This window comes from Eumetopias jubatus, unplaced genomic scaffold (genome assembly GCF_037043125.1).
Source record: "Eumetopias jubatus isolate StellerSeaLion01/CBP00866 unplaced genomic scaffold, mEumJub1_p1.0 scaffold_2, whole genome shotgun sequence".
Lineage (NCBI taxonomy): Eukaryota > Metazoa > Chordata > Mammalia > Carnivora > Otariidae > Eumetopias > Eumetopias jubatus.
This window is the reverse complement of record NW_028274808.1, coordinates 163,217,852-163,233,219: the sequence shown is the minus strand read 5'-3', so window position 1 is coordinate 163,233,219 and position 15,368 is coordinate 163,217,852. Positions and strand designations below refer to the sequence as shown.

Here is a 15,368-nt window from a genome sequence, read left to right as displayed (position 1 = left end):
AGTGGTCCCTCTAAATCCGGGTTTCCCATCCTTGGCACTACTGACATTTTATACCAGATGATTATTTACTGTGTGGGGCTATCTTGTGCTCTGTAGGATGTTTAGCACCATCCCCAACGTCTACCCACTAGATGCTAGTAGCCACCCCACCACTGCTGGACTGGTAATTAAATAGGTCTTAGGGACATTTCCAAATGCCTCCTAAAGGGCAAAGTTAAGCCTGGTGGAGAATCACTCTTCTAAATCATGGAGCCCAGGGCAAGGCCCCTCTGCTCTGGGTCTAAAGGCAATACTACACAGAAAAGCAAAAGGATTTCCAAATTTGCTTCTTGAGTTGTGCAGCCATAAGACATATATAAAAAATGTTTAATTCTTCCTCTGTCCTGGAAATGAGAAGATAGAACTTATCCAGAATTCTAAAACATCCTGATATTCTGAAAGGAAAGATATATTTCAAGGCTTCGGTGAGCAACCAGATCTCTAGACAGCTTGACCTATCCTTTTCCTACTCTCAAGACACTCGTTATTTAGTAATAGGATACTTAACACTTGTTTTATCATCATGTTGGGGTTGCTGACTTAAAAATGAAGGTCAGCACAAATGGGCAACCAAGGGCTTCTTGACTTCTGGGGGCAAGAGAACAGGGTAGGAATTACCTAGAAATGTTATACATTTCAGGGGAAGGACAAAGTCTGTTCTATTATGGTTATTGTTGGGGAAAAATAATCTGAGTTTTCAACCTCGGTATTAGCAGTTGGTCTTGAAATATAAATGACTGGTGTAGTAGACAAGATACACGATTCGCTATTCTAAATATCCCGTTCAGAATTTGGAACATTTCCACTAAACATTTAGCTATCTGGATTCAGAAATATTTTCTTGAATCCTGTCATATTATTATCTCTGGTTCTTATAGACATGTGACTATTAAAAGCTAGTTAAATTATTTTGTCAAGTAGAAGGATGACCTGGAAATTTTGACAAAAGGGCACAATAGGTTTCAAACAAAACATGAATGAATACTACTATAGAATCATTTGCCTGGTTAGATAGCTCAGCTTATGCTTTATACAGAAAAACTCTCACCAATAGAAATGTTTAAAGGAGAACATAAAGTCTGAGTTAATTTTTCCAGGAAACCTAGTATTTCTTTTTTTTTTTTTTTTAGATTTTATTTGTTTGTCAGAGAGAGAGAGCATAAGCAGGGGGAGCGGCAGGCAGAGGGAGAAGTAGGCTCCCTGCTGAGCAAGGAGCCCAATGCGGGACTTGATCCCAGTACCCTGGGATCATGACCTGAGTTGAAGACAGACGCTTAACCAATTGAGCCACCTAGGTGTCCCGTAAACCTAATGTTTATAAAAATATTTTTATTGAAATCCTAACTGAGAACATATAATTTTATTCATTTGTCTATCTCAGAGGTAGAGTATAAGAACTGTATTAGGCAATGATCTATAGGTGTAAGTGACAAAAACTATCTCAAAGCAAAGAGGGGAAAGTTATTAAATCAAATCACAGTATTGATATTTCATAAAATTAAAAAAAATCAATGACACTAGACGTTTAATCCATATTGATCTAAATTTTAAAATTATAACATGAAGTAAAATATAAATTTATAAAAGATAACTATTAAATATACACTATCATTCCAGTATAAATTAGAAAATAAAATTAATAAAAATAAAGTAGTATTTAAAATAAGCATTTCATTAAAAGTGAAAAAATTAACCAATCATAAAAATTTTAAATTAAAATGTCATTTGATCATTTTTAAAATTCAACCTCATAAAGTAAACTGAGTAAATGGTGTCAAGTTGTAAGTATACTTTTAAGCAAAAGTGTCTACCTCTTTCAGAATCTACATTAGTCCAACTATTTCCTTTGGGCTATTTTATGTTCAAAAAATTCCATTGCTTTTTTGGTAACTTGTAGAAAACCTTTTAGAATAATCTTTTTTATTATTTTTAAGAAAATATTTTATTGACTCAACATCTTATTGACAGCAACTTGTGTTTAGTTTCAAAGAAAGTGTTTTTTGTTTCCTGTTTGTCTTCACCTTCAGTTGATTTATATAAAAGTAGAGATTTCCAGTTTCAACTACAATATGCCATTTTTTATTCCACTAGTTCAGAAAGACTGTGAACCAGAGTAGAATTAATTTTTCTAACAGAAGTCTTGCTTTTGTCAATTGCCCATTTCTTCCTCTTCTTGAAAACTAAAGAAGTATAGAAAATACACCTTTATTCAACTAAGACAGACTATGACTCGATATAAGATAAAATAATTCAAACTTTTTTTAATTAAAAAAATATATTTTATTTATATATATATTTTATGTATATATATATATCTTGTATATATATATACACACACACTTCATGTATATATTCAGTTAATAGTTTTACACAAACAAAAGAAATTCAGGATTTTAGTACCTAAAATAGCACTGGAATATCGAGTATCAAAAGCTAGAAATGTAATCAATCACTAAATGGATGTGGATGGTCCTCAGGATGGCTGGTGCCAGGGAAGCAAGTGTCCTCAGGACCCTCCATCTCTCCACTTCTTCTGTGAGAGGGAGCAGGAGGTGATGGGAGGGTAGCTTTATCACCTTCAACGGACTTTTCCACAAACCAGGGGACAGACTACTTGCCCTTCTAAACTCAAATCCATTCATCTTTGTGACCAAAAAGGAAAGAAGTCTTCTCTCCCAGCTCCACCTAAAACAAAACTTGTTGAGGGACTTTTAGTACCTAAAATCCAATCACTGTGACCTGGAAGTGAAGTCCTTTGATTGGTTCAGTTTGGGTTATGTACCTGCCCCTCAACCAGTCACTGAGACCAAGAAGAGCGGGTCATGTACAAAGATGGCCGCTCCCATTAGGATCCGAAGGATAGAACGGGGAATGAAGCAAGTCCCTAAAAGGAAGTGATACAGGGAAGCAACATAATAGATGTCTGCTACAAGTGACCTTGAAATTTTTTAGTTAAAAAGATTATTGTGCCTCAGAATCAAGATTCTACATGTTCCTTTGTTAGTTTTTGGAAGATGTAAGAAGGGTAAAAGATTGGATAGAAATTAGATTTGACTTTTGTTTCCCTTGCCTCCAGTGATGTGTCTAGTAAGCAGTTGCTATGGCCGAGGTCAAAGAGGTTGTTGCCTGTGTTCTTGTCTAGGATTTTGATGGTTTCCTGTCTCAAATTTAGGTCTTTCATCCATTTTGAATGTATTTTTCTGTATGGTATAAGAAAGGTGCCAGGAATGGCCAGCAATCCATGTATGAACGGATGAAAGATTACTTCAAACTTTGCTGTGAAAGAGAGGAGAAGGCAAGGGGGTCAACACTCAGTGACAAAGACACTTTGCTTTTCTTTGCTCCCACTTCTGTTGGTCCTTCAGGATAATCACAGATCCTTATCACTATTTCTCAAGCACACAATGTGTGACAAGGGGTCTTACTGGAAATAGGAGGACCTGTTTACAGGAAAGATACTATATGTTAATCTGCGGTTCTACGAGTTCTGCTAAACATAGACTAAGGGACAATGCATACATCTTAGATCATAGGGCTGCTGTTTGGGCTAAGAAAGCTTCGGGGAAGGCAACTCCCCATTACATTCCTACAGCAGAGTGATCACACAGGCCTCGGCATTCCAAAGGCCCACGCCCTTCTCTGAAACTTTCCCTTGCCCCCAACAGCCTCCATGTTACATTTTAGCAAACCAGGTATTATGGCTGATTTCATGCTCTACATTAACCCCAACAGAAAGAGGTCCAGTTTTATGCTTCTGCATGTTGCTGTCCAGTTTTCCCAACACCATTTGTTGAACAGACTGTTTTTTTTCCATTGATATTGGATGAATATTGGATTCCATGAATATCCATTGATATTCTTTCCTACTTGTCAAAGATTAGTTGACCATACAGTTGTGTGTCCATTTCTGGGTTTTCTATTCTGGTCCACTGATCTATGTGTCTCGTTTTCTGCCAGTACCATACTGTTTTGATTACTACAGTTTTGTAATATAGCTTGAAGTCCGGATTGTTTTGCTTTTCTTTTTCAGGATTGCTTTGGCTATTCAGGGTCTTTTGTGGTTCCATACAAATTTTAGGCAAGGGAAACAAAAGCAACTATTGGGACCTCATCAAGATAAAAAGCTTCTGCATGGAGAAGGAAACAATCAACAAAACAAAAAGGCAGCCTACAGAATGGGAGAAGATAATTGCAAGTGACATATCTGATACAGGGTTAGTATCCAAAATATATAAAGAACTTCTCAAACTCAACAGCCAAAAAACAAATAATCCAGTTAAGAAATGGGCAGAAGACATGAATAGATATTTTTCCAAAAAAGACATCCAGATGGCTAACAGACACATGAAAAGATGCTCAGCATCACTCATCATCAGGGAAAGAAAAATCAAAACCACGATGTGATACCACCTCACATCTGTCAGAATGGCTAAAATGAACAACACAGGAAACAATAGATGTTGGTGAGTATGTGGAGAAAGGGGAACCCTCTTACATTGTTGGTGGGAATGCAAACTGGTGCAGCCACTCTGGAAGACAGCATGGAGGTTCCTGAAAAAGTTAAACATAGAACTACCCTATAAGCCAGCGATTGCACTAGTAAGTATTTACCCAAAGGATACAAAAATACTTATTTGAAGGGGCACATGCACCCTGATGTTTACAGCAGCATTACCAACAGTAGCCAAACTATGGAAAGAGCCAAAGTGTCCAATGACTGATGAATGGATAAAGAAGATGTGATATATAGGGGCGCCCGGGTGGCTCAGTTGGTTAAGCGACTGCCTTCGGCTCGGGTCATGATCCTGGAGTCCCGGGATCGAGTCCCACATCGGGCTCCCTGCTCGGCAGGGGGTCTGCTTCTCCCTCTGACCCTCCCCCCTCTCATGTGCTCTCCATCTCTATCTCATTCTCTCTCTCAAATAAATAAATAAAATCTTTAAAAAAAAAAAGATGTGATATATACATATCACATACAATGCAATACTACTCAGCCATCAAAAAGAATGAAATCTTGCCATTTACAACAATATAGATGGAGCTAGAGTGTACTATGCTAAGCCAAATAAGTTAGTCAGAGAAAGACAAAGACCATATGATTTCACTCATATGGGGAATTTAAGAAACAAAACAGATGAATATATGGGAAGGGGGAAACAAGAGAGAGAGGGGGAAGCAAACCGTAGGGGACTCCTAAGGACAGAGAACAAACTGAGGGTTGACAGAGAGAGGTGGGTGGGGAATGGGCTAAATGGGTCATGGGTATTAAGGAGGGCATTTGTGATGAGCACTGGGTATTATATGTAAGTGATGAATCACTAAATTCTACTCCTGAAACCAGTATTACACTATATATTAACTAACTAGAATTTAAATAAAAATTTGAAGAAAAGAAATTAGATTTGACTTATGTTTATAAAAGAAACACTGGGTTAATCAGTGAGTGTTGAAGCTGATATTGCTATAAAGTGAGTTGGATCTCAGAAGGAACAATACCCTGGCAGAATTTAAACAAATGATGCAGACAGATGCACAAAGGCTAAAACTGATGACTGTGGGCTTAATAAGGTAGAACAGAAAAGGAGACAACACAACAGTGTTGTATTAGGTGGAGTCCCTTCCTCAAGGAGCTATTATTTTAGTGAGAGGAACAAATTGAACATGTTAAAAATAATTCCTGATGCTGTGCTTTGAAGAAAACAAAATAAGCAGAGACTTGGTGAGGGTAAAAGCTGCTTCATTTAGGGTTGCCAAGAACCTTTTTAAGTCGTTGATGTACGAGCTGAGACATGAACAGTGAGATGGAGGTGATCATCTGAAAGTCTACAGATGAACATTCCAAGCAGAAGGCAGCAAGGGCAAAGCCCCTGAGCTGGAAATGAGTTTGCAGTTTGAACATCAGTAATAAGGTCCGTGTGTCTAAAGTTCCCCAGATAAGTGGAGAATGCTAGGAAAGAGGGGAGGCAGGGGCCAGTGTCTTACAGGCCAGAGTAAGAAACTGGATTTTGAGCCCAAACTATATAAATAATAAGAAAAGACCAATGGGTCTGCCATGCAGATAATGTCATGGCTGACCAGCAGTCCTGCCTTGGAGGTAAAAGCAAGCCAAATCTCAGTAGGTTTGAAAGACAATATGCAAAAGATATCAGATCTAAAGTTAGTCATCACCAGGAGTCTCCTGGCATAAGTTCCAAGATGAGTAAGCTGCCATATAAGGACTTCTAACAGAAATAACACAGCCCTCTTTGGTCAATTCCTGATGGATCGTTCAAGTTGTAAATCATGTTCTTAACTTCCCAGGACTCACTACGCATATTCATGTCCAATGGCAATGCTATAATCATTACGATGACTGGGGAATCCAAGGCCCTCAGAGATATCATGGAGATTGATTTTTCCCATTCTAGAATCTTCTTGCTCACATCAGCCCCAATATTTTTGGCTAAAAGCTGAGTCTTGAGAGTACTTCTGGAGAACCATCTTTGATTTGAAAAATCAGGATACAAATCTATTTTTCAATGACAAACTTTTTTGCCACAAAATGGAATGTAAGAGAGTAGAAAACCAATCTGATTAATTCAGGATCCCACATAGTTCCATTCTAGTTAATAATGGTGAATTTCTCTACACCACTGAGAGGTTTCCTTTTAATTCCATAAAATATTCATTAACTCAACTGACACAGTTTGATTCAGTTTGCTAACAAATATCCAAATTCTTGGGAGGGCCTGCTATTAGTGATCATATGGAAATGCTTTCAGGACAAATGATAGACTTACCTTGCTTTGTTTATTAAAGCCTCATACCCAGTGGTCTCATGGAAGAACTTAAAAAACACTTTTACTTCCTTTAGGATATAGCACTTTTTCAGGAAAATTATTCTTCTTCCTCACCCCAGAATAGCATGTTCCAGGAACCTGTACAGCCGCATACTGGACTCTGATTTTCTTCTCGCCCAGGCAGTCACTCAACCAGCAGCTTCTTGGAATCGTGTAGGATTTAATTCCCTGTGCCCAAGCTACATGTCTGCTAGAAAAACTGTGAAGCCTCTGTGTGAAAGAAAATAACACTCTATGGATTTGTTTCGGCTAACTTCTACTTAGAATATGCCAAGAATCTAGTTATTACTATAAGTGATTTTTCAAAAAGTGAAAAACACTTCTCTTGTTGGCCTGCATGATTTTTCCCCACTGCTGCACCTCCTCACTACTTAAAAAGTGTCTGCTTTCGGCTCAGGTCATGATCCCAGGGTCCTGGGACACAGTCCCACGTCGGGCTCCCTGCTCAGTGCGGAGTCCGCTTCTCTCTCCACCCCTCCACCCCTGCTCCTGCTCTCTCTCTCTCTCTCTCTTGCTCTCTCAGATAAATAAATAAAATCTTTTTAAAAAATGCCACAATGATAAGACCATAAGGTGATATGGTATTAACACTTGCCACAAAAAAATCTCATGTAAAGCAATACTAAAAGGGATTTATGTGTAAGAAGCTGGTTGGCCACGTCAATCAGGTCATGTTTATTAAATACCTGGGTGCCATAAGGGATCTACCCGTCATACCCAAGAGGCCCTTTGCCTTTGCTTGGACTTGCATCCTGGCACCATATTTTTCTGTGACCTAGCAAAGTTTCTTGATCTATGCCTCAGTTTCCTCATATGTAAAGTAGAAATAACAACACTGCATCTATTACAGGATTATAAGGTGGACAAATTGAGTTAATACATATCAAGGACTCGGAGCAGCCTGGCACACGATTAAGATTAGCCAATACTATTTTGTATAACCTTTCTGGGAAATAAAGAAGAAACAAAAATAAAAATGATATATGGCACTGTAGACTTAAGAGGGGAATTGTGTAATACCAATTTTTATGTACCACAGGAAGTACAGAGGGAAAAAAACATCATGCACATGAGAAAGTCTTCACAGAAGTCATGGGGCTCGAGTGAGGCCTGAGGATTTGGACAGGAAGTGTATGGACATTTATGGACAAAGAGGCAGAAGCAGGAAGGAATGTGCCCATGGAACATGAATAAAGGGTAAGCCCGTATTGAAAGAGAAGGAACATATTAAAGGGATATGAAGTTAAAGAAAGATAAACTAGTTTATGGTGAGCTCACTAATTGCGGAAAATAGTCCAAACTTATTTGATTAAAAAAGATAGGTGGAATGAAAGAAGACTTTTGACAAAAATGATTTATTTTTGCCTTAGTCTATTCAAAAATGATTTATTTTTGCCTTAGTCTATTCAGGCTTCTGAGAAATTACCATAGACTGGGTAGCTCATAGCCAACAGAAATTTATTTCCCACAATTCTGGAGGTTGAGAAATCCAAGATCAAGGTCCTGGCAGATTTGGTGTCTGGTAAAAGCCCACTTCCTTGTTTATAGATGTCCATCTTCTTGCTATGTCGATCATCACATGGTAGAGGGGTTGAGGGAGCTCTCTGCGGTCTCTTTTACAAGGACACTAAACCCATTCATGGGGCCTCCACACTCATGGCCTAATCACTTCCCAAAGGCCCCACCTCCTAAGAGCCTCACATTTGAGATTAGGAATTAACATATGAATTTGGAGGAACAAAAACATTCAATAGCAATTGAACATCATGTTCCTACAATGGCAGGTCTCTATTAATAATTTATCCACGGGATACTGAGTGCTTCCAGGGAAATGGAGCCGCCAAACATCTTCTAACCCTACTTCCCCCACATTTCTTTGCACATATCTGCTTCCCTGCTCACATTTCTTTGCTTCTCTTTGTGATAAAATCCCTTCAAAAAGTTCTATACTATCTTTTATTTCTCTTTTCACTATCTCTTATGCTTTTGCCCCACTTATTCCACTAAAACTGCTCATGTCAATGACATACACATTGCTGAAAACAACAGTCAGTTTTCAGACCTCATTTTACTAGACTTCTCAGCAACTTTTGATATATATGACCATTGTCTTGCCTTGATACACTTTCTTCCTTTGGTTTCCAGAATATCACATCCTCCTACCTTGTGGGTTGTCCTCTCTCATCTCCTTTGGCTTTAGTACTTCTCCTCTCCCACCCTCTTAACATTAGGGCTCGGCCCTTGGTCTTCTTATCTTTTCTGTCTAAACTCGCTCTCTTGGTTATGTCACCAGTCCCATAAATCTATATCATCTGTATCCAGGTGACTTTCAGTTATCTAGCTCCAGCTCAAACCTCACTAATAAAGTCCAGACTTAAGCCTTATAAGCATATCCATTTGGATGTCTAATAGACATCCCAAATTTAACATATCCAAAACAGAACTGACCTTTCTTCCCACACCTGCTTCATCTACAGTATTCCCCATGTTAGTTTAAGACAATACCATCTTTCCAGTTGCTCAATCCAAAAACCTTTCAGTCATTCTTGGCTCTTCTCTTTCTTGACACTTCTCAATCCCCAATTAACATCCAATCTGTCAGGAAGTCCTATTGGCTCTACTTTTAAAATATATTCAGGATCAGATCACTTTTCACCATGTTCTCTGCTACCATTCTGATCTGAGTCACCAAAATGTCTCACCTGGATTATTCGATGGCCTCCTAACTAGTATTCCTGCACCTACCCTTGCCTTCCTATAGCATATTCTCAAATAACAACCAGAACGATCTCTTTTAGTCAGATAATGACTATAATAAAAAATGAATAATAACAAGTGTTGACAAGGATATGGAGAAATTGGAACCTTCATGCATTGCTAGTGTAGCCCTTTTGGAAAACAGTTTGGCAGTACCTCAAATATTTAAAAATTTGACCTAGTAATTCTAGTCCTAAGTATATACCCAAGAGAAACTGAAAACATATTTTCACAAAAAAACTTGTACATGAATGTTCTTAGCAACATTTTCATAAGAGCCAAAAAATGGAAACAACTCAACTATCCATTAATTGATAAATGGATAATCAAAGTCTGGATACACTTACACAACGGGATATTATTCAGCCATAAACAGGAATGAAGCGTTGACATATACTAAAACATGGATGAACCTTGAAAACATGCTAAGTGAAAGAAACCAGACAAAAAGGGTATATAGTTATACGATCCTGTTTTTATGAAATGTGTATAATGGGCAAGTCCCTAGAAACAGAAAGTAAATTAGTGTTTGTCAGGGGCTTGGGGAGGAGAAATGGGAGGGACTGCGAAGAGGCATGGGGTTTCTTTTCCAAGTTGAAAATGTTAAGGAATTAGACAGTGGTGATGACTGCACAACATTGTGAATATATTAAAAACAACTGAATTGTATACTTTTAAAGAGTGAATTTTATGGTATGTGAATTACATTGCAATAAAAAAAAAGACCATAAGATTTTGAGCTTCTTTTCTATGGTTTACATGCACAGGACCAGCCATCTGAGCTAGATTTACTAGTACAGAGGATTAGTCTGTCTTAGAGCTTCATGAAGTCCAACAATAAGTAAACCATCCCTACATGACAAGTGAAATCTGAAGTTAGAAGCTTTTTCCTGGGAGTACACTTTAGGAAAAAAAAAAAAAAAAACAACGTAAATTCTTCCATCAGGGACTCTTAGGTAATATAATTTGAGGCTATCTTTGTGGTTTTGCCCAAGACAAAGAAATATTCTTTGGAAGATGTTGCTTCTATTGATCAACTCTAAAAGATTAGGGCATAAAATCAAATTGCAACTAACCCCATTAAGGCATTTTTGCCAAAATAGAATAGCCTATTTCCAGATGATCCAGTTTTATATAGAAATAAAGCTTATGAAGCCAAGAGACATAAAGAATCACATTCCCTTAGACCAACTTCCTCAAATACCAGATGTCTCAACTGAGCATTTGGCAAGTATTAGAGGGCAGTCTAAATTCTGATTTGTATTGTTGATTAAATAAATGTCCATATGTTTTTAATACTGGACATATAGGTAGCAAAGTCAATATACTGTCATGAGAACTTAGGGGTTGATTTATATCCTTGTCTAATCAAATAGTTATCATACTTCCAGGCTGGGGTAAACTCAAAATATCTGCAGATGGGGGTAAAAAGTTTTTCAGATTCAGCAAAGAACCCTCAATCTTCCCATTTGGGCAAGCACTTAGTTGAGAGCTGAGCATTTGTGCTGTTAGACATGGAAGGCATAATTTGGGTCTGAACAACTCCAAGGGCAGGTATTTTTTAATTGACTGCCCCTATCAGGAAAGCATTTCAATAGAAGCCCTGCAAAACACGTAATTCAGTATAGACCTGTATTTTTTATGAACTAGCTCCAAAATGGACCCTCCCCCCATTTAGAGTTAAAGTATATTAGTTTTGGACCGTACACTACAATGCTTTTCTCTATAAATGTTTACTGAATTAATAAATGAATGACTTAATAAATGTGTATTATACTATCATGATAATGTTAGAGCTGAATATTTTTCTTATATACTTTTAATCGGTAGGTCATGTGCTATGCCCTACATAAACCATTGACAAAAAGTCTGGAAGTTTTTTCCAACTTTATGTTCTAGGTTGTTTCGTCATGTGTTTCTAGGTTGTTTCCCCACTACATTATAAGCTCTTGGATGATGTTATTTACCTTTGCATCCTCCACACGATGCCTACTCCAGGTCAAGACCCATCAGCAGATACTTAAAAAACCAACAGGAAAGAGATACGGAATAGAACTAGTTGGGCTTGTGTTTTAAACTTCAAGTTTCTGATGTGGAGTATGTTTGAAGGTACAAAGGCAGGCACTCCACTCCAGAAGCTGAAGGGGTACAGCTATTCCCTTTACCCTCCCTCTGGCAGCTGGAGTGTAGGTCAATGACAAGTCATGGCCAGACAGACCCTTCTGTAGGGACTTTCAAACTGGAGGAAATGACTCAAGGTACAGGGTTACTTAGGGTTTGAGGCATCAGTGGCATAATTGTGAAATTACAGCACAGCAGCTGATCTCCAGGGACAGTGGTAACAGAGCAGATTCCTACTGCAGAAATTAATGGCCTCATCTTGCCCCTTATCTTGGTTCCTGCCCCAGCCTGGCTCTCCAGACTTCTGTCAATTCATGAGCCACCCAAGTAAACTGAAGAGTAAACTTGAAGGCAATCAAAAAGTACAAAAATACTAAGATCACCCTTCCTACTCATTTCCTTGGAAGACATATCACTACTTACACATTAACTCAGTCAAATAATGATTATGGTTTTCCAGCCACACTGCTCTCTCAGATTTTCCTAGCCTTTCTATGAAATAAAGTTATCTTTAAAAAATATCTGGGGGGGCCTGGGTGGCTCAGTCATTAAGCGTTTGCCTTCGGCTCAGGTCATGATCCCAGGGTCCTGGGATCGAGCCCCACATCGGGCTCCCCACTCAGTGGGAAGCCTGCTTCTCCCTCTCCCACTCCCCTGCTTGTGTTCCCTCTCTCGTTGTCTCTCTCTCTGTCAAATAAATGAATAAAATCTTTCAAAAAATAATAATAATAAAGAAAAAATCTAAATGTCCTTTTAGATTATAAATGTCTAATATATTAAAATAACATTTTTCCCACTATTTTAAGGAAATGGAGCAAATAGAGTAAGAATCTTTTTAAAAATCCAATACACATAGAATAGCCAAAGCTGGAAACCATACAAGTGTCCCTGACTGGATGAACAAATTTAAAAATGTGGTATATCCATGCAATGGAATATCTTTCAGCCATAAACAGGAATGAAGTGCTGATCCATAGTTGCATGAAAACATTATGCTAAGTGAAAGAAGCCAGATAATGGAGATGGTTGCACAGCTTTGTGCATATACTAAATGTCATGGAATTTGCACTTTAAAATGGTTAAGATGCTGAGTTTTTCTGTTATGTATATTTCATTACAATAAAAAATGTAAATCCAATATGCAAAAAAAAATCAAAGACATATCAAGGAGAACATTTAAAATAAGATCCCTTCCCTTCTATTTGCAGTAGAACAGGGTGACTTGTCAAAAGAATTTTTCTGCTGGCAAAATCTTTGTGGTTGCAACTTTCCCTCAGAACTCTCAGTAGAATTTTCAATCATTATGTAATTAAGTTTTCATAATAAGAAATAACCTGTGTCTTGGTGAGAGGAAAATAAAGCTCATTCAAAAGACTTTTCATTTATCTCTAATCATAATCACATCCCATTTCATTTAGACACCATAAGGATGTTGTGAAAATGAAGTATAATTTAATGGATCTTGGTAAATATCATTTTTCCACTCTGGCAAAGTTGAAAGCTCTTTTCTTATAGATTAGCATCAGTTACTCCACTTCCCAAAGACATAGGACTTTAAATGGGAAAAATGGGCTGAAGATACTGGGATTTAGGACATTTTTCAAACTGGGAGAACAAAAATGTGCTGCTAGTTGGTATCCCAAAATTGGATCACTCATTACTGTAAAATTATTTCAAGTTTGTTCAGTGGAATCCTGGGAAATGACATTTACTCAATTTTTTTATTCTAGAATTTTAAAACTCCTTTATCTTTGATTCCTATCATTTCCACATTTCCCCCCAAAATCTCACATACATCAGTAGTTGAAAAGAAAAAAAATATGTGAATATGCACACTTGTATATACATCTAAGACCCTCAATTATTGCTTTTCGTCCCCAATAGAACTGAAAAAGAAAACCCCACAAAATAGCAAGTATCCAACTTTCAAAGTATCGATCTCAGTCTGTTTGTATCAAAGCCAGAGTTAGTGTCTTTTTATTCTACTAAGGAGCAAAAATGGTCAACTATTTCCTGATTTACACTTCCTGAATTACTTAGGGTAAACTGAAATACCATCAACTTTAAGTCCTATTTCTCAACTTACTAAAAAATGTGTGTTGCTTAAAAAGGAATTTTCAATAACCTCTTGGGAGAAAAATCTCAAGATTTTCCCATCCAAGTTGCTCGGAAGAAACCATCTTCGTGCTTTTACAAATACCAAAAGCATTTCCTTTCAGAAGTACTTAAAATACAATTACTTCCATTTACTTGTAGCGGGAGGCTTTATCAAAGCAGGTTTTCACCCCAGTCTCTTCAGAGCAGGTGCCTGTAATTAAATGTGGTCCTCTCACCTGATTCATTTCCCAGGCTTTGAAGGGCTCTACTTGAGAGCACTAACTCACTCTGCATTCATAAGGAAGATATTATTGCCAACTTCCGCGAAGCCCTCTGAGAAATTCATCAGTGCTACAAACTACTGACCTTACCCTAAACCCATCTGCTTGCAGGCCAGCTGACTTAACGTCTCCTGCCAGCCATCCGCACACACGTGGTGTTCTATGGCAGATCTGTGAGCCATCAGGAATGAAGAGGAGCTCACATTTTTAGAGAGGGTCACTGAGGAGAACAAAAAAAAAAAAAAAAGGAAAATCCTAATTAGAAACATTTCTCCTCAGGAAACCAAATGCTAACTCTACATGCTTTCGCTTCACTTGCATACATTTGTTTTTATTTATTTTAATTAAGAACCATTTGGTGAATGCTTGCCCTCTGCAAAGCATTATTTTTTTTAATTAAGAACCATTTGGTGAATGCGTGCCCTCTGCAAAGCACGGCTCTCAGTGTGGTGGAAGACTGAAAAAATGAAATAGAAATGTTCTCTGCCCTCAAGGAACCACAGGTTCTAGTGAAAGAGATGGGCAGTTCTTAACTTTCCTTTACAAGTTAGAAGACAACCAGAGGTGGAGCACACTCCCACGAGTTTATCCAATGATTTGCATAATTATAAGGAGTTAGTTTTACCTTCATTCCTATCATTTCCTTTCAAGAAAGCACGTGAGAAGGCAAGTGTATGAAATTGGTGTTAAGTTAGGATTAATTTGGGATATGCACTAATTCTCATTTTATAAAAGAGCATCCTCTCTACTTAACACACCACAGATAACCTGTGAAACACTGTGCAATTAATCACAGCACAAATGATGATCATGCTGTGGCCAGATGAGGCAAAGGACTGAATAAAGAGCCCAGTGAATGGAAGGAGCGATGAGTGCGGGAAAATAGAATTAATCAAACTCAAGTTTACAAATTGTAACACTGGAGGTCTGGTGGGAGGTACTTTTAAGTCTTGTCCATGTGAGGAACTAGATAGATAGTCGTCTCATTTGGATCTGGCGCAAGACTACAGGGAAGATGGAAGATCCACTTTACTACCTTATTCTAGGAGGTGTCGATGACATAAGAATGACGGAATATTGGTAATTGTTGAAGCTGGGTGATAAAAAAGAGTTTAAAAATTGTATTCTAGTAGTTCACATGGTCATAACAGTTTGAACCCAAATGTTTTTACATATCACATAGACATTTCAAACAGCGAGATAACTTACGGGGAGATGTTCTGTGAGTTGGAAA

The 15,368-nt window shown here is 37.9% G+C and overlaps 1 protein-coding gene across 1 annotated transcript in view; it reads right to left on the bottom strand.

The window, feature by feature from the left end:
• CORIN (corin, serine peptidase) overlaps positions 1–15,368 on the bottom strand; it is a 235,634-nt gene that overhangs the window by 26,236 nt on the left and 194,030 nt on the right. Inside the window, exon 16 of the mRNA XM_088020863.1 lies at positions 14,225–14,354. Within this exon, the coding sequence (XP_087876989.1) occupies positions 14,225–14,354 (130 nt within the window). The remainder of the gene's footprint in view (positions 1–14,224; positions 14,355–15,368) is intronic.